Here is a 14,434-nt window from a genome sequence, read left to right as displayed (position 1 = left end):
GCTCTCTGCAGACTCTCCATAGCAAGAGGGTGAAACTGTCAGGAAGCTAGTGGAGAAATGAGCCTGATGATGTTCCGGCACCAGAGAGCGATGGGCACAGGGGGCTGGAGAGGGCTGAAGGCAGAGAGCAGCAGAGGGAGATGCCTGCCGGCTCTCTGGGGTCAGGAGTTGAAGCCAGAGAAGGCTGAGGTCAAGGCATGGTGATATCTGGAGTTTTACTGGTGAGGTGAGTGTGGTGAGAGATTCTAGGGATAAGAACGGCCATACTGGGTCAGACCAATGGTCCGTCCAGCCCAATATTCTGACTTCCAACAGTAGCCAATGCCAGATGCTTCAGAGGGAGCGAACAGGGTAATTATTGAGTGATCCATCCCGCTTATGTTCAGTCGCAGCATCTGGCAGTCAGAGGTTGAGGGCACCCAAAGCATGGGGTTGTGTCCCTAATCATCTTAGCTAATAGCCATTGATGGACCTATCCTCCATGAACTGAACTAATTCTTTTTCGAACCTAGTTATACTTCTGTCTTTCACATCCCCTGGCAATGAGTTCCACAGGTTGACTGTGCATTGTGTGAAGTACTTCCTTTTCTTTTAAACCTGCTACCTATTCATTTCATTGTGTGACCCCCTAGTTTTTGTATTACATGAAGGGGTAAATAATACTTCCCTATTCACTTTCTCCACTCCAGTCCTGATTTTATAGACCTCTATCCCATCCTCCACTTAATCGTCTCTCTTTTAATTGAACAGTCACAGACTTTTTAATCTATCCTTGTATGGAACTTGTTCCACACCCCTTACCATTTTTGCTGCCCTTCTGTGTACCTTTTCCAATTTCAATATATCTTTTTTGAGATGGGGCAACCAGAACTGCACACAGTATTCAAAGTGTGGGCATACCATAGATTTATATAGTGGCATTATGGTATTTCCTATCTTACTATCTATCCCTTTCCTAATGGTTCCTACCATTATACTAGCTTTTTGACCACCACCGCATACTGGGTGATGTTTTCAGAGAACTATCTACAAATGACTCCCAAGATCTCATTCTTGAGTGGTAAAGGTAATCTAGAACCCATCAGTTTGTATGGATAGTTATGATTATTTTTCCCCAGGTGTGCTACTTTGTGCTTATCAGCACTAAATTTCATCAGCCATTTTGTTGTCCAGTTGCCCAGTTTTATAAGATTCCTCTCTAACTCTCTGCAGTCAGCTTTGGACTTAGCTATCTTGAGTAATTTTGTACCATCTGCAAACTTTTTCAACCCACTGTTCATCTCTTTTTCCAGATCATTTATGAATATGTTGAACAGCACTGGTCACAGTAAAGATACTTTGGGAACCCCGCTATCTACTGCTCTCCATTATGAAAACTTACAATTTATTTTGATCCTATGTTTCTTATCTTTTAACTGATCCATGAGAGGACCTTCCTTTTTATCCCATGACTGCTTACTATGCTTTAGAGCCTTTGGTGAGGGTCCTTGTCAAAGGCTTTCCGAAAGTCTAAGTACATTATATCAACTGAATTACCCTTGTCCACATGCTTGTTGACACCCTCAAAGAATTCTGATAGATTGGTGAGGCATGATTTCCTGTTACAAAAGCCATGTTGACTCTTCCTCACCATATTGTCTTTATCAGTGTGTGATAATTCTGTTCTTTACTATCATTTCAACCAATCTGCCTGGTAACTGAAGTTAGGCTTATAAGGCTTTAATTACCTGGATTGTATCTGGAGTTTTTGGGTTTTTTTTTACATCAGTGTTACATGAGCTATCCTCCAGTCAGCTGGTATAGAGGCTGATTTAAGCAATAGAGTACATACCACAGTTAGTAGTTCTGCAATTTCATATTTGAGTTCCTTCAGAACTCTTCGGTGAATACCATCTGGTCCTGGTGACTTATTACTGTTTAATCTAGCAATTTGTTCCACAACCTTCTCTACTGACACCTCAGTCTGGGACAGTTCCTCAAGCTTTGTCACCTAAAAAGAAAGGCTTAGGTGTGGGAATCTCCCTCACATTCTCTGCAGTGAACACTGGTACAAATAATTTATTTAGTTTCTCAACAATGGCCGTGTCTTCCTTGAGTGCTCCTTTAGCACCCTAATTGTCTAGTGGCTCTGATTGGCAGGCTTCCTGCTTCTGATTTACTTAAAAAAAAAAATTTGCTGTCAGTTTTTTGTATCTTTTGCTAGTTGCTCTTCAAATTCTTTTCTGGTCTGCCTAATTATACTTTTACCCTTGACTTTCCAGAGTTTAACACCTTTCCATTTTCCTCACTAGGATTTGGCTTCTAGTTTTTAAAGAATGGCTTTTTGCTTCTAGCCAACTCTTTTACTCAGTTGTTTACCCATGGTGGCAGTTTTTGGTCCTTGTTTTAAAATGGGCTATGCATTAGGTTTGAGCCTTTATTATGGTGTTTTAAAATAACTTCCATGCAGTTTGCAGGCATTTCATGCTTCTGGCTGTTCCTTTTAATTTCCATTTAATTAGCTTCCTCATTTTTGTGTAGTTCCCTTATCTGAAGTTAAATGCTGTCATGGTGAGTTTCTTTGGCATTTTATCCCCCTACAAGGATCTTAAATTTAATTACATTGTGATCACTATTACTGAGTGGCTCCATTGTATTCACCTCTTGAAACAGATCCTGCATTCCATGTAGGATTAACTCAAAAACTGCCTCGCCTCTTGTGGGTTCCAGGACTGGCTGCTCCATGAAGCAGTCGTTCAATGAGTCTAGAAATTTAATTTCTGTATCCCCTTCCAAGGTGACACATACCCGGTCAATATGAGGACAGCTGAAATAGCCCATTATTATTGCATCTTCTGCCTTTGTAAGCCTCTCTAATCCCCCTGGGCACTTCACAGTCACCATCAGCATCCTGGTCAGGTGGCCAGTAATATAGTCCTACTCTTATAGTGCAAGCATGGAATTTCTATCCAGAGAGAGTCTATGGATCTACTTAATATACTGTCCGGACTATGGCTGTGGGACTTGTTATGATTTATGTATACAGGACTTTTGTAATTAACCCTGAAAGGGCTACATATACTTAAGGACTATTTCTGGGGACTCTGATGGGAAAACTGAGGCATCCATGGCTGTCATACCATGGCCTGGCACTGGAGGGGACCCAGGTGAGGGTGCCCTATGACATGCTCTTAGCAGAATTTGAAAGTTGAGAGCAATTATCTCATATAGCACAGGTAATAGCAATGCCTAAGTATGAAAACAGTACACATTTCTGTTTGCAACAAGATACCTTTGCTGGGCTGGGAACAGGACGCAGCAGTAGTGGTCTGGATCGCTTTTTACTATGTTCCAGATTTTTTTCATGATCAATTTTCTGGACACTGTTCATTTCACATGGCCCATTTCCTGTGAACTAAATTAAAGACAATGTTTTCCATTTGCCCTTATTAGTTCCTCAGAAATAGAGAACCCCATTTATCTGAACAGACTAGAGGACATGAGATTTCGCTAAGCGAGTTACCTAACTACAAACAACAAATAGTGAGAGCATAGTTCAAACGCTGAGAGTCAGTTTTTCTATAACAATATTTTGCAGTGATGTAGCACCACTACACATATCACATACAAGCACAACCCATTGGAATAGCAAGAATTAACCCCTTACATTTTTTTTAAATTCTAAATGTTAGTTCTTTAGTAAGACATTAAGTTATATTCAATTGTTTCAGCTCTACATACAGCTACAAGGCTAGTTTGAAAATCTTGAGAAGGACCCAGTGGCAGCATCTTAACTGCACCCTACAGTGAAAGAGTCATCAGAAGGATCAATAAGATTTGTGCTAGAGCTGTTCAAGGGCCAAATCTTTCTCCACATCTCTGGAATTTCAAAGTTTTTTTTAATCCCTAAAGTTTTTTCATTCAGTATTAAGGATTTAGTAGGAGTAGAAATTCCAAAAGCAGGAAACAAGGACAACATTCATTTGACTTTCCCAGCTATAGGGGAGCTGCTGCAAGAGCAGTCAGATGACGTAATGATGACAGAGAAAGTCACAGGAAAAAGTGGCAGCCCACCAAATAATGGTTTTAGCCACATGGATTTCTGTGGACCACCAAAATAATCCCCTCCAATTTAGACATGGCCTATTTGGCATCCAAAGGTAGACTGTTTTCACCCAGTACTCTATCACAAGATACCCCTCAAAGGGGCTCTACTCTCTCCAAGACAGAAGGCTCTCAGCATACTTTTGGGGGGGTAGAGATCTTTTAGCTGTTGTCAATAGCACCACAGAGCAGCAACTTCTAAGAATTTACACATCGCTGTTTACTATCTGTTCCATCTCAGGAGACTGGTTATCTCTACTGTGCTTTGTCCAACTGCTCTGAGAGAAAGGTACACAGACACTCCACCCAATCAACGCTTCTCTCAGTCTCTTCACCCTGATGCACTCTCTCCCAGCCCAGATCTCAGTCCTGCAGGGGCAAATAACTTTATTCTTTAGGGTTATTTATTCAGACATTATGCAGATTATCCAACTAGAACATAAACAGAGTAGACTGTCACAGTGTTCTATCTTTTTTGCTTTGTACTACCAAAACACATACCAAAGATCTTTTAGCCTCAGGGAGAAACTGTCCAAACTCAGAGAGTAGATCCTCCTGTCCCCTGAAGAGATTTGCTACTTCAGTAAACACTTCTTCCTCTGACATGCCTCGAAAGGGTCGGCCTTTAGTGTTCAGCTGTTCTTTCTGCCAATTTACAGAGAAACATTAAACAAACTGTTACAGTAACACATTTCAGTTAGCAAGGAAACTGGAACAGACAACCCACTGTATTCAAGAGTCAAATACAGGAAAAAGCTTTAGATAATTATCAGCTGGCCTAGCATTCTTGTAGCAGCACAATGTGCTACCACATACGGTATCCAAGTTTGGCATCCTAGACCACAGGGCTCAGCAGTCAATTATCAAACTGTTGTCCTTCCATGGGCATGCACATCTAATCACTGCACTCGGTTAGCAGATATAAAGCATTTAAAAATAGAACATTAGTAATGGTAAAAGAAAAATCACCTAGCTTAAAACAAAAAATACTTTCTGTACAGCTTCAATCAGTTGTCTCTCTTTTCAAAACGAAGCCTGTAGCACCACCACATTACTGAGATGACAAGCATTTGACAGACCCTAAGCATTCCCTATCCATATACAAAGCCTATGCTTAAGAGTTTCACAGTGCCACATTTGTCTGAGAGAGGCTGAAGTTGGGGGAGCTTTATAAATCACAATAAAACAGTACTGTACGAACAAATTTCATTTAACATTGCAGGTTCAAACAGCCACAATACTGACCCATGATATCTTATTTGCCAGAACTCTACCTGGTAAGTGTGAAGAATTTCTAAGAATGATCTGTAGATTTCAGGATGGTCAAGAAAACGGGTTTTGATCTTATTCACGTAACTTATTGCATTATTGAACTCTACAGAATCAGATTCCAAGGAGATTTGAGATTTATCTTCTTTGTATGGAAGTTGCTGCCGGAAGTCTTCAGAGCAGTCACTGTGGTTGTGAGAATTCTCCTGACAATAATGTAACAATAACCCACCACCCGGATGAGCACTTGGAACAGGCTCTGATGACATCTAGTGATAGAAGTAATGCAAGCTGGTGACTCAAATAAAAAGAGATGTACAACATGTTCATTAAAATTATCATGCACATTTACAAACTGTTCAGTCAGGGAAAGGTTAATTGCACAGTAAAAGATTTAACTGACCCATGAATTTCTTGACCTCTTTTACTAAGACGATCAATTAAAAATCATTAGCCATAGTGCTAAACTCTCACTTCTCTTTCCATTTAAGTCCAACATTGGTGTAAAGAGCTCTTCCCATCGTACCTATTTGAGAACAGAGCTTCAGACAGATGTTTACAGTACTTGAAAGTCTTAAAACGTAATTATTCAGAGGATTTTCACATCTGATGCACCCCACTGTATGAACATTACTGAGACTTCACTTTTGAAGCTTCATCTTTGATCATTTATAACAAAGGCCAACATTAACCAGCTAAACTTCAAGACTCTTGTTTTATTTACAGACACTTATGTTTGAAGGGAAAACAGGTTTGGATTGCACTCTGCAGTTTGCTAGCCTTTATCAGGATGACTGGTAGATATCCCCAACACTTACTTAATTCTCCAGACCTCTTAAAGATTATAGCTCCACACTTTTGGATACTTACAGAGTAAAAGAAATTGTTGTATATACTTGACTGTGTTTGCAAAGACTCATGGGCTGTTATACCAAAACTGAACTACATTTTGGCTATTGACTTGTTTGGTGAACATACATTATTTACAGAAAAATAATTACAGTGACATAATAAAAAGGAAGTGTTTAAATATGTGATGTAGCAAGAAACAGAACTATATTTCCTTACTGTAACAGCCTCTATAAAATAACTCAAAATGAGTCTCAATACCGAGAACATCTCCTTCACATCCAACAAGCCCTGTCCTGCCACACCAGTTAAAGGCTAAGTCCCTCCTTTCACTAATGGATAAAGGTAAGTTCTGACAGCACCTAGTAGTGCAGCTATACCATGACGCTGCACAGCAGACAGTCTGATGTACGTTACTGAGTGTCCAAATGTTCAGGAAAAATTGCCATTTTAAAATAGGCCAATGACCAACCAATGACAGTTGAACTTCTTGCTTGCAGTTTACAGATGTCAATTAGTGGATAGAAACTTAACAGCTCCTAGCAGTCAAGCTCACTGGAATCTGTATTCATACAATTTGGTTAATTGTAGTGCCATGCAGACTCTATGCCATCTCTTGCTTAGGATACTGCCTTAAAGCCACTTTTCTAAGCAATTGAGCATTACAAGCAACTTGTTTCAGTCCAATTTTACCTTTGATTTCTTAATAGCTTCTAGGACAGAGGTAGGCAAACAATGGCCTACGGGCCACATCTGGCCTGCGGGACCATCCTGCCCGGCCCTTGAGCTCCCATCCAGGGAGGCTAGCCCCCGGCCCCTCCCCTGCAGCCTCAGCTCACTCTGCAGGCGGCGCGGCTGGCTCCGGCCAGGCGGCGCGGCTGGCAGTCCTGCCACTCTGAGCAGCAAGGTAAGAGAGCAGGGAGGGAGTTGGATAAGGGGCAGGCTGTCCCAGGGGGCAGTCAGGGAGCGGTTGGATGGGGCGGAGGTTCTGTGGGGGCGGTCAGCGGACCGGGGGGTTGGATAGGCGTGAGAGTCCCGGGGGCAGGGATGTGGATAGAAGTCGGGGCAGTCAGGAGACAGGGGTGGTTGGACAGGGGGTGGGGTTCCTGGGACAGGGGTCCCGGAAGGGGGTGGTCAGAGGACAAGGAGCGGGGGGGGGGGTTGGAAGCGGGAGGGAGTGGATGGGGGGGCCAGGCTGTTTGGGGAGGCACAGCCTTCCCTACCCAGCCCTCTATACAGTTTCACAACCCCGAGGTGGCCCTTGGGCCAAAAAGTTTGCCCACCCATGTTCTAGAAGCATATGGTTCCTTGGTCCCAGGCTGACCAAACCACATTAAGAAGGGGTCCATTTGTAGCTGATTCCAAGAGAAACTCAGAATATGTTAAATACAGGAACCATCTCTGATAAGGAGATTCACAGAAAGGGCCTTGTAGATAACCTCTGAAAGCATTTTTTCCAGTTGTAAGTCTCAGTTGTCCACAAACCCTTGTATTTCCACACCACAGGGTAATTTTGTTTCAGGATCCAGCGATCAAAACAGGTTTCCTGTAAGTCTCTAAACATCTGAAGGCATTTTCAGCACAATAAAGCCAAACTTCTTCATTAGATTCTCACACACTGTTCTTTGTGTTCTTTTATCAAAGGGTGAGTGCCTTCTTAGGTCCAGTTTTCATGAACATTTCTTCCACCAGAGCTAGTCTCATAATCAAGGGATTTTCAAATGTTGTACCTGGACCCAATGGCAATGATCTTGACAAAGAAACACAAAGTACTCAAAATTCAATGACCAAATGTCCATGAAAAACCGACAAGCCACCACTACTTCTGCTCTTCTGTTTCATTCTTCCCTCAACAGTAACTGACTCATTAATGCTTGTGACTGTCACTCCATTATCCTCTGCACTTTAGAAAGTAGTGATGCCAAGAACATACAAAACACTCTGTACTAACATTGCTTTATTCTGCAGGAATTGTAGATTTAAAGAAACACGTTCAACAGTAGAGCTCTCAGAAATGCCAAGTTTCTGAGTGATAGAGAGATCAAAGAACGTGAGTGCTGAAAGACTAGCAGGTAGCAGAGATCAGAGTTAAAACCAGAGGCTTCTGAATAAAATTCAGCTAAGATTTTTAAGTTTCAAACTCTGAAACTGTGAAAATGGATGCAAAATGGATAATAAGATTGGGACTTTTCAGCTTGGAAAAGGGATGATTAAGGGGGGATATGATTAGAGGTCTATAAAATCATGACTGTTGTGGAGAAAGTAAATAAGTGTTATTTACTCATAATACAAGACAAGGGGTCACTAAATGAAATTAATAGGCAGCAGGTTTAAAACAAACAAAAGGAAATACTTCTTCACACAATGAATAGTCAACCTGTGGAACTCCTTGCTCGAGGATGTTGTGAAGGCCAAGACAATAACAATAACAGGGTTCAAAAAAGAACTAGATAAATTCATAGAGGATAGGAAGGTCCACCAATGGCTATCACCCAGGATGGGCAGAGATGGTGTCCCTAGCCTCTGTTTGCCAGAATCTGGAAATGGGTGACAGGCGATGGATGGATCACTGGATGATTACCTGTTCTGTTCATTCTCTCTGGGACACCTGACATTGGCTGCTATCAGAAGACAGGATACTGGGTTAGATGGACCTTTGGTCTGACCCAGTATGGCCATTCTTATGATACAAATGAATAACATGTACAAATTTGTGTTCTGTGCAGGCATCTTAATGGGAATGTGGAAATATGATCTTTTCAAACATGTTTTTCAAGTTTAAATTCAAGTGTGATTATAAAGATTCACTAAATGTTGTGTGTATACACAGCCAGCCAGCCATGATTTTTAACTTTCAAATTTGATTCAAGTATTTGGCCTGCCGTGGCAACTTGTGTGGGAGCTTCATTTTAGTGCAGACTAAAACTATTAAATGTTTCTTAAAGAAATTCTATTTTATTTACATTCTCATAGCCATTGCCATGGTATCTGAACAACCTGTAAAACATATTTTCAAACTGCAATAAAGGCGAATCATCTCATCTATTATGCAGACCCTGTATGTCACCTGTAGATACATTATGATTCATTTAAATTAATCCAAGCATTTTAACATACCTGACTAGCCAGTGGCGATTGTATACTTAACTTCCCATTCTTTGGAATCTCTATTCTGTAGCCCAAAGGGAGGAAAGCATTGAATCCTACAATGAGGTCGGGATGTTCATGAAACAGCTGAGAAACCCGCCTGATTACACCAGGAGTATCAATGCTAGAACCAAGAACAGGCTGTTAACTCCATGTAAGGCATTAAGTCACAAAATAGAAGGTAAGATACAGAAAAAGTAAGAGCTGCAATAACATTTATTAACAACCAGGGAATTGGATAGACTTAAGCATCAAGATAACACTGACTCCCCTGAAGACAAACTGTCCAGAGTTCTTGTGGCTTCCTAGAAAAGATTTAGTCACAGCAATTATACTGCAGCAGGTTGAATTATTCCCACTCTCTGGACATCCATGTACCACAGTAAAGATAGTTCCCCTCCCCGAATCTAACCACTGATCATACAATTTATATATTTTGCAAGGTTAAGGCCAGATGTGCAGATGTCAGAAGAAACTCCTTTTCCCATCCTCCTCAGTCTAAAGACTGAACTCTCCAAACAAGGCACACATTACATTCATTAGCCCCAATACCATAGAACACCAATGTCTGACCAAGCCACTATTCTGGACAGTCCATGTCACTTTAAAAAACCAACAGAACTAGTAGGCCCAAATGAAGTGAAAGATTCCCAATCATCAGCAAGCTCCTCCCAAAGTGATGGTTCTGCTTATGGGGCCAGATGGAGACTCAAGGATGTGGATTAGCTGAAGGGGATGTGCCTGCCTTCACTCCTGGTGTTTTGCGTGTTACAAGTTCTGGCTTCTTCACCCCTTTTTAGGATTTGGGTTCCCTGAGTGAGCTGAGTTATAAGATTTATTGTCTTTCTGGAATTAGGGACCTGGGAAATTGTGGGATATTGACTCCATCTGGATGAATGGTGTTGGGATCGGTGCTCTAGAAACAGATTTGGGACCCTCTTGGGGAGGGGATAATGGACCTCTTTATATATCTGGAATTTAACTCTTGCATAATCTCATGGAACCCAAGAAGCATATTTCCTGCATGAGCTTGGGAAGTGTGATGATCAGATTTTGCTGAAGGTGTGCTGAAAATGGGAACGGAGGCAGGGGAACATTGGGGGGTATTTTATGTGGGGATGAGCAATGAGGAGGTTCTTAAAGGTGGGTGCTGGCACTAAGGTCTGGGATCCTATAAGAGGAGTGCTAGGAGCAGGGGAATATTCTAAGGCAAAATGGAATACCTGAGAGGAAGGGCACTGTAGGAGTGAGTATTGGACGGGGGTGGGGGGGCGGCCCAGGAGGGAGACGGGACACACTTTACCTCTGGCTCTTGAATTCCTTCATGATCTCCAGGAAGCCGTTATAGGTGGCAGGATCACTGCCAAAGCGAATCTTCACCTGGTCCAGGTAGGAGAGTGCATCCTCCACCTGTAGGGGAGCGGGAGTTAGTCAGGGAGCTGGGGTGGAGAGCAGAACGCAAGGCCACCTAGGGTCTGAGGACCTATCCCCGGGGGGGATGGGACTAAGGGGGTCACAGGAAGGGATTGGGGTTCACTCCGGTGGCGGGGTGTCACCCTCGAGGGGGAGGCCCTGGAGCAGGCACTGTAGATTATCCCAGGTGGGAGGAACCAGGGGGTTATCCCAGATGAAGTGCAGTGGGCCCAGGGGTGGGGCAATAGGGGAATTATCCTGGCTGGGAGGGAATGCGGGGTTATCCCGGGTGAAGTGCACGGGACCCGTGGGGTCGGGCGATGGGGGCCCAAGCGGGCACAGGGGATTATCCCGGGTGGGAGGGGCCGGAGGTTATCCCGGGTGAAGTGCAGGGGGCCCAAGGGGAGGAGTGATGGGGGGCCCAGAGCCGGCAGGGGGGGATTGTCCCAGGTGGGAGGGGCCGGAGGTTATCCCGGGTGAAGTGCAGGGGGCCCGTGGGGCGGGGCAATGGGGGGCCCGAGCGGGCAGGGGGGACTGTCCCGGGTGGGAAGGAATGGGGGGTTATCCCGGGTGAAGTGCAGGGGGCCCGTGGGGTGGGGCGGTGGGTGGCCCAAGCGGGCAGGGGGGTTATCCCAGGTGGGAGGGGCCGGAGGTTATCCTGGGTGAAGTGCAGGGGGCCCGTGGGGCGGGGCGATGGGGGGCTCGGAGCGGGCAGGGGGGTTATCCCGGGTGAAGTGCAGGGGGCCCTCGGGGCGGGCAGGGGGGTTATCCCGGGTGGGAGGGAATGGGGGGTTATCCCGGGTGAAGTGCATGGGGCCCGCGGGGCGATGGGGGGCTCGGAGCAGGCAGGGGGGTTATCCCGGGTGAAGTGCAGGGGGCCCTCGGGGCGGGCAGGGGGGTTATCCCGGGTGGGAGGGAATGGGGGGTTATCCCGGGTGAAGTGCAGGGGGCCCACGGGGCGGGGCGATGGGGGGCTCGGAGCAGGCAGGGGGATTATCCCGGGTGAAGTGCAGGGGGCCCACGGGGCGGGGCGGAGCGGAGCGGGCAGGGGGGTTATCCCAGGTGAAGTGCAGGGGGCCCTCGGGGCGGGCAGGGGGGTTATCCCAGGTGAAGTGCAGGGGGCCCACGGGGCGGGGCAATGCGGGGCTCGGAGCAGGCAGGGGGGTTATCCCGGGTGAAGTGCAGGGGGCCGGCGGGGCGATGCGGGGCTCGGAGCGGGCAGGGGGGTTATCCCTCGTGCGAGGGAATGGGGGGTTATCTCGGGTGAAGTGCAGGGAGCCCGTGGGGCGGGGCGGAGCGGGCAGGGGGGTTATCCCGGGTGAAGTGCAGGGGGCCGGCGGGGCGATGGGGGGCTCGGAGCGGGCAGGGGGGTTATCCCGGGTGAAGTGCAGGGGGCCGGCGGGGCGATGCGGGGCTCGGAGCGGGCAGGGGGGTTATCCCGGGTGGGAGGGAATGGGGGGTTATCCCGGGTGAAGTGCAGGGGGCCCGCGGGGCGGGGCGATGCGGGGCTCGGAGCGGGCAGGGGGGTTATCCCGGGTGAAGTGCAGGGGGCCGACGGGGCGATGCGGGGCTCGGAGCGGGCAGGGGGGTTATCCCGGGTGAAGTGCAGGGAGCCCGTGGGGCGGGGCGAAGCGGGCAGGGGGGTTATCCCGGGTGAAGTGCAGGGGGCCCGCGGGGCGGGGCGATGGGGGGCTCGGAGCGGGCAGGGGGGTTATCCCGGGTGAAGTGCAGGGGGCCGGCGGGGCGGCCAGGGGGGTTATCCCGGGTGGGAGGGAATGGGGGGTTATCCCGGGTGAAGTGCAGGGGGCCCGCGGGGCGGGGCGGAGCGGGGCTCGGAGCGGGCAGGGGGGTTATCCCGGGTGGGAGGGAATGGGGGGTTATCCCGGGTGAAGTGCAGGGAGCCCGTGGGGCGGGGCGGAGCGGGCAGGGGGGTTATCCCGGGTGAAGTGCAGGGAGCCCGTGGGGCGGGGCGGAGCGGGCAGGGGGGTTATCCCGGGTGAAGAGCAGGGGGCCCGCGGGGCGGGCAGGGGGGTTATCCCGGGGGGGGGGGTCACTGAAGGAAGCCGGGGCGGCGCTCGGGGAGGGCCCCGCACTCACATGCACCGGCAGTTTCTCCTGCGCTGCGCCCCCGCCGGCCCGGCCCCCGCCCCATCTGGGGCCACTGCCCCCCCGGCCGCCTCCCCCCGCCGCCATGATGGGAGTCGGGCACCGGGCAGAAGCACCCGCCCAGCACCCCCGCGTCAGCGCGTTCCGAGCGCCTTACGTCACCACGCGCTGCCCGGCTCCGCCTGGGCCGGACGGAATGGGGCGGAACACAGGGGCGGGGCCAGGGCTATCGGGGACGGAGCACGGGTTGGTCGGGACGATTTGTTCCGCTGCACCAACTTCCGGCCTTCTGAGGTAGCTTCCGGTGCTGGCGTTCGCTGGTCCGCGCTGGCGCGCTCAGGTCAGCGGTGGTTTCGGCGGGAGAGCTGCGCTGAGGCACAGCGAGGCTCTGCCCTGGGGCGGTCAGTATAGACGCTGCTGGGGCTGGGGCTGGGGCACAGCAGGCGCTGTGCCTGCAGTTGACGCCATGTCAGTGGTCACTATGGCAACGCCGCCTGTGCGGCATAGTGAGGTGGGAGCCATGACAGCGCAGTGTAGACAGGGATATTCCCAAGGGTCCAGCAGAGACTGGAAGCATGAGAGGGAAGACATGCGCCTTGCCCTGCCCGGACAGCTGCAGCTGGTACGGCCCGGGGGCAGGACATTACCTGGACTATAGCTGCTGACTTACAGCAGAAGTGGTTGAAAGGAGTGAAAGTGGATGCCAGTTTGCAAGGTGGAATGACTGCAGAACGGACAGGTCAGGGATGGGCGGCGTCCAAGGCCTCATTGCTAAAAGAACAGCACAAGCATGTAGGGACAAAGGGTAAGTTACACCTTGCACCAAAACGAATTACACCTTGCAAGGGACATAAAAGGCAACAATAAGAGTTTATTTAAATACATTAGGAGAAAGATGAAGCCCTTTCACATAAAAGGTAAAAGATTGTGGACTTTTTTTTAAACTAAGGGCTGGGGGAAAGCTGACAGATGCAGGGGCACACTGGGTGGAGACATCCCTTAGGGATGAATTTATTAAATGGAGAACTATAGGTCCTAGTAAAGAAGATAGGAAAGAAATTGGTAAAGTACAGGTAGGAGCTAATGAAAAACAGTCAAACACAAGAGTTCTATTTAAATATGATAGATAAAAGCAAGCATCTGAATATTGACAAAATGTACAAGTTCTTATGTACAAATGCTAGAAGTCTAAATATTAAGATGGGTGAACTAGAGTGCCTGCAGGGGCGGCTCTAGAAATCAGGCTGCCCCAAGCAGCGCGGTGCGCTGCGCCGCCCTTCCCCGGTCCTGCGGCGGGTCCCCTCTTCCCGCGGCTCCGGTTAAGCTCCCGCAGGCATGACTGCGGCAGGTCCACCGGAGCCCGGGACGAGTGGACCTGCCGCAGGCATGACTGCGGCGGGTGCCGTGGTCCCGCGGCTCCGGTTGACCTGCCGCAGGTATGCCTGCGGGAGCTCAACCGGAGCCGCGGGAAGAGGGGACCCGCCACAGTCATGCCTGCGGCAGGTCCGCTCTTCCCGGGCTCCGGTGGACATGCCGCAGTCATGCCTGCGGGAGGTCCAGCCGAGCC

General features: G+C 48.3%; 2 protein-coding genes across 9 annotated transcripts in view; one reads left to right on the top strand and one right to left on the bottom strand.

Moving 5' to 3' along the window:
* SIN3B (SIN3 transcription regulator family member B) overlaps positions 1–13,280 on the bottom strand; it is a 30,076-nt gene extending 16,796 nt beyond the window's left edge. The window contains exons 1-7 of one of the 3 annotated variants that reach the window (XM_044998529.1): positions 13,025–13,280; positions 10,652–10,758; positions 9,319–9,472; positions 5,358–5,621; positions 4,585–4,728; positions 3,272–3,394; positions 1,832–1,990 (exon numbers count right to left, since the gene is read on the bottom strand). In XM_044998529.1, coding sequence (XP_044854464.1) covers positions 1,832–1,990; positions 3,272–3,394; positions 4,585–4,728; positions 5,358–5,621; positions 9,319–9,472; positions 10,652–10,674 — 867 coding nt within the window. In that variant the 5' untranslated portion in view covers positions 10,675–10,758; positions 13,025–13,280. Of the gene's footprint in view, positions 1–1,831; positions 1,991–3,271; positions 3,395–4,584; positions 4,729–5,357; positions 5,622–9,318; positions 9,473–10,651; positions 10,759–12,858; positions 12,970–13,024 lie in introns of those variants that run through there. The other 2 variants (XM_044998527.1, XM_044998528.1) reach the window with 2 other exon arrangements.
* The window catches only part of CPAMD8 (C3 and PZP like alpha-2-macroglobulin domain containing 8), a 176,102-nt gene that overhangs the window by 121,423 nt on the left and 40,245 nt on the right, over positions 1–14,434 (top strand). For all 6 annotated transcript variants that reach the window (XM_044998519.1, XM_044998518.1, XM_044998520.1 and 3 more), the window contains one exon: positions 9,380–9,529. The gene's annotated coding sequence lies outside the window, so the exon portion shown is untranslated. The remainder of the gene's footprint in view (positions 1–9,379; positions 9,530–14,434) is intronic.

This window comes from Mauremys mutica, chromosome 24, assembly GCF_020497125.1.
Source record: "Mauremys mutica isolate MM-2020 ecotype Southern chromosome 24, ASM2049712v1, whole genome shotgun sequence".
NCBI classification, from domain to species: domain Eukaryota; kingdom Metazoa; phylum Chordata; order Testudines; family Geoemydidae; genus Mauremys; species Mauremys mutica.
This window is presented reverse-complemented; position numbering and strand designations above follow the sequence as displayed.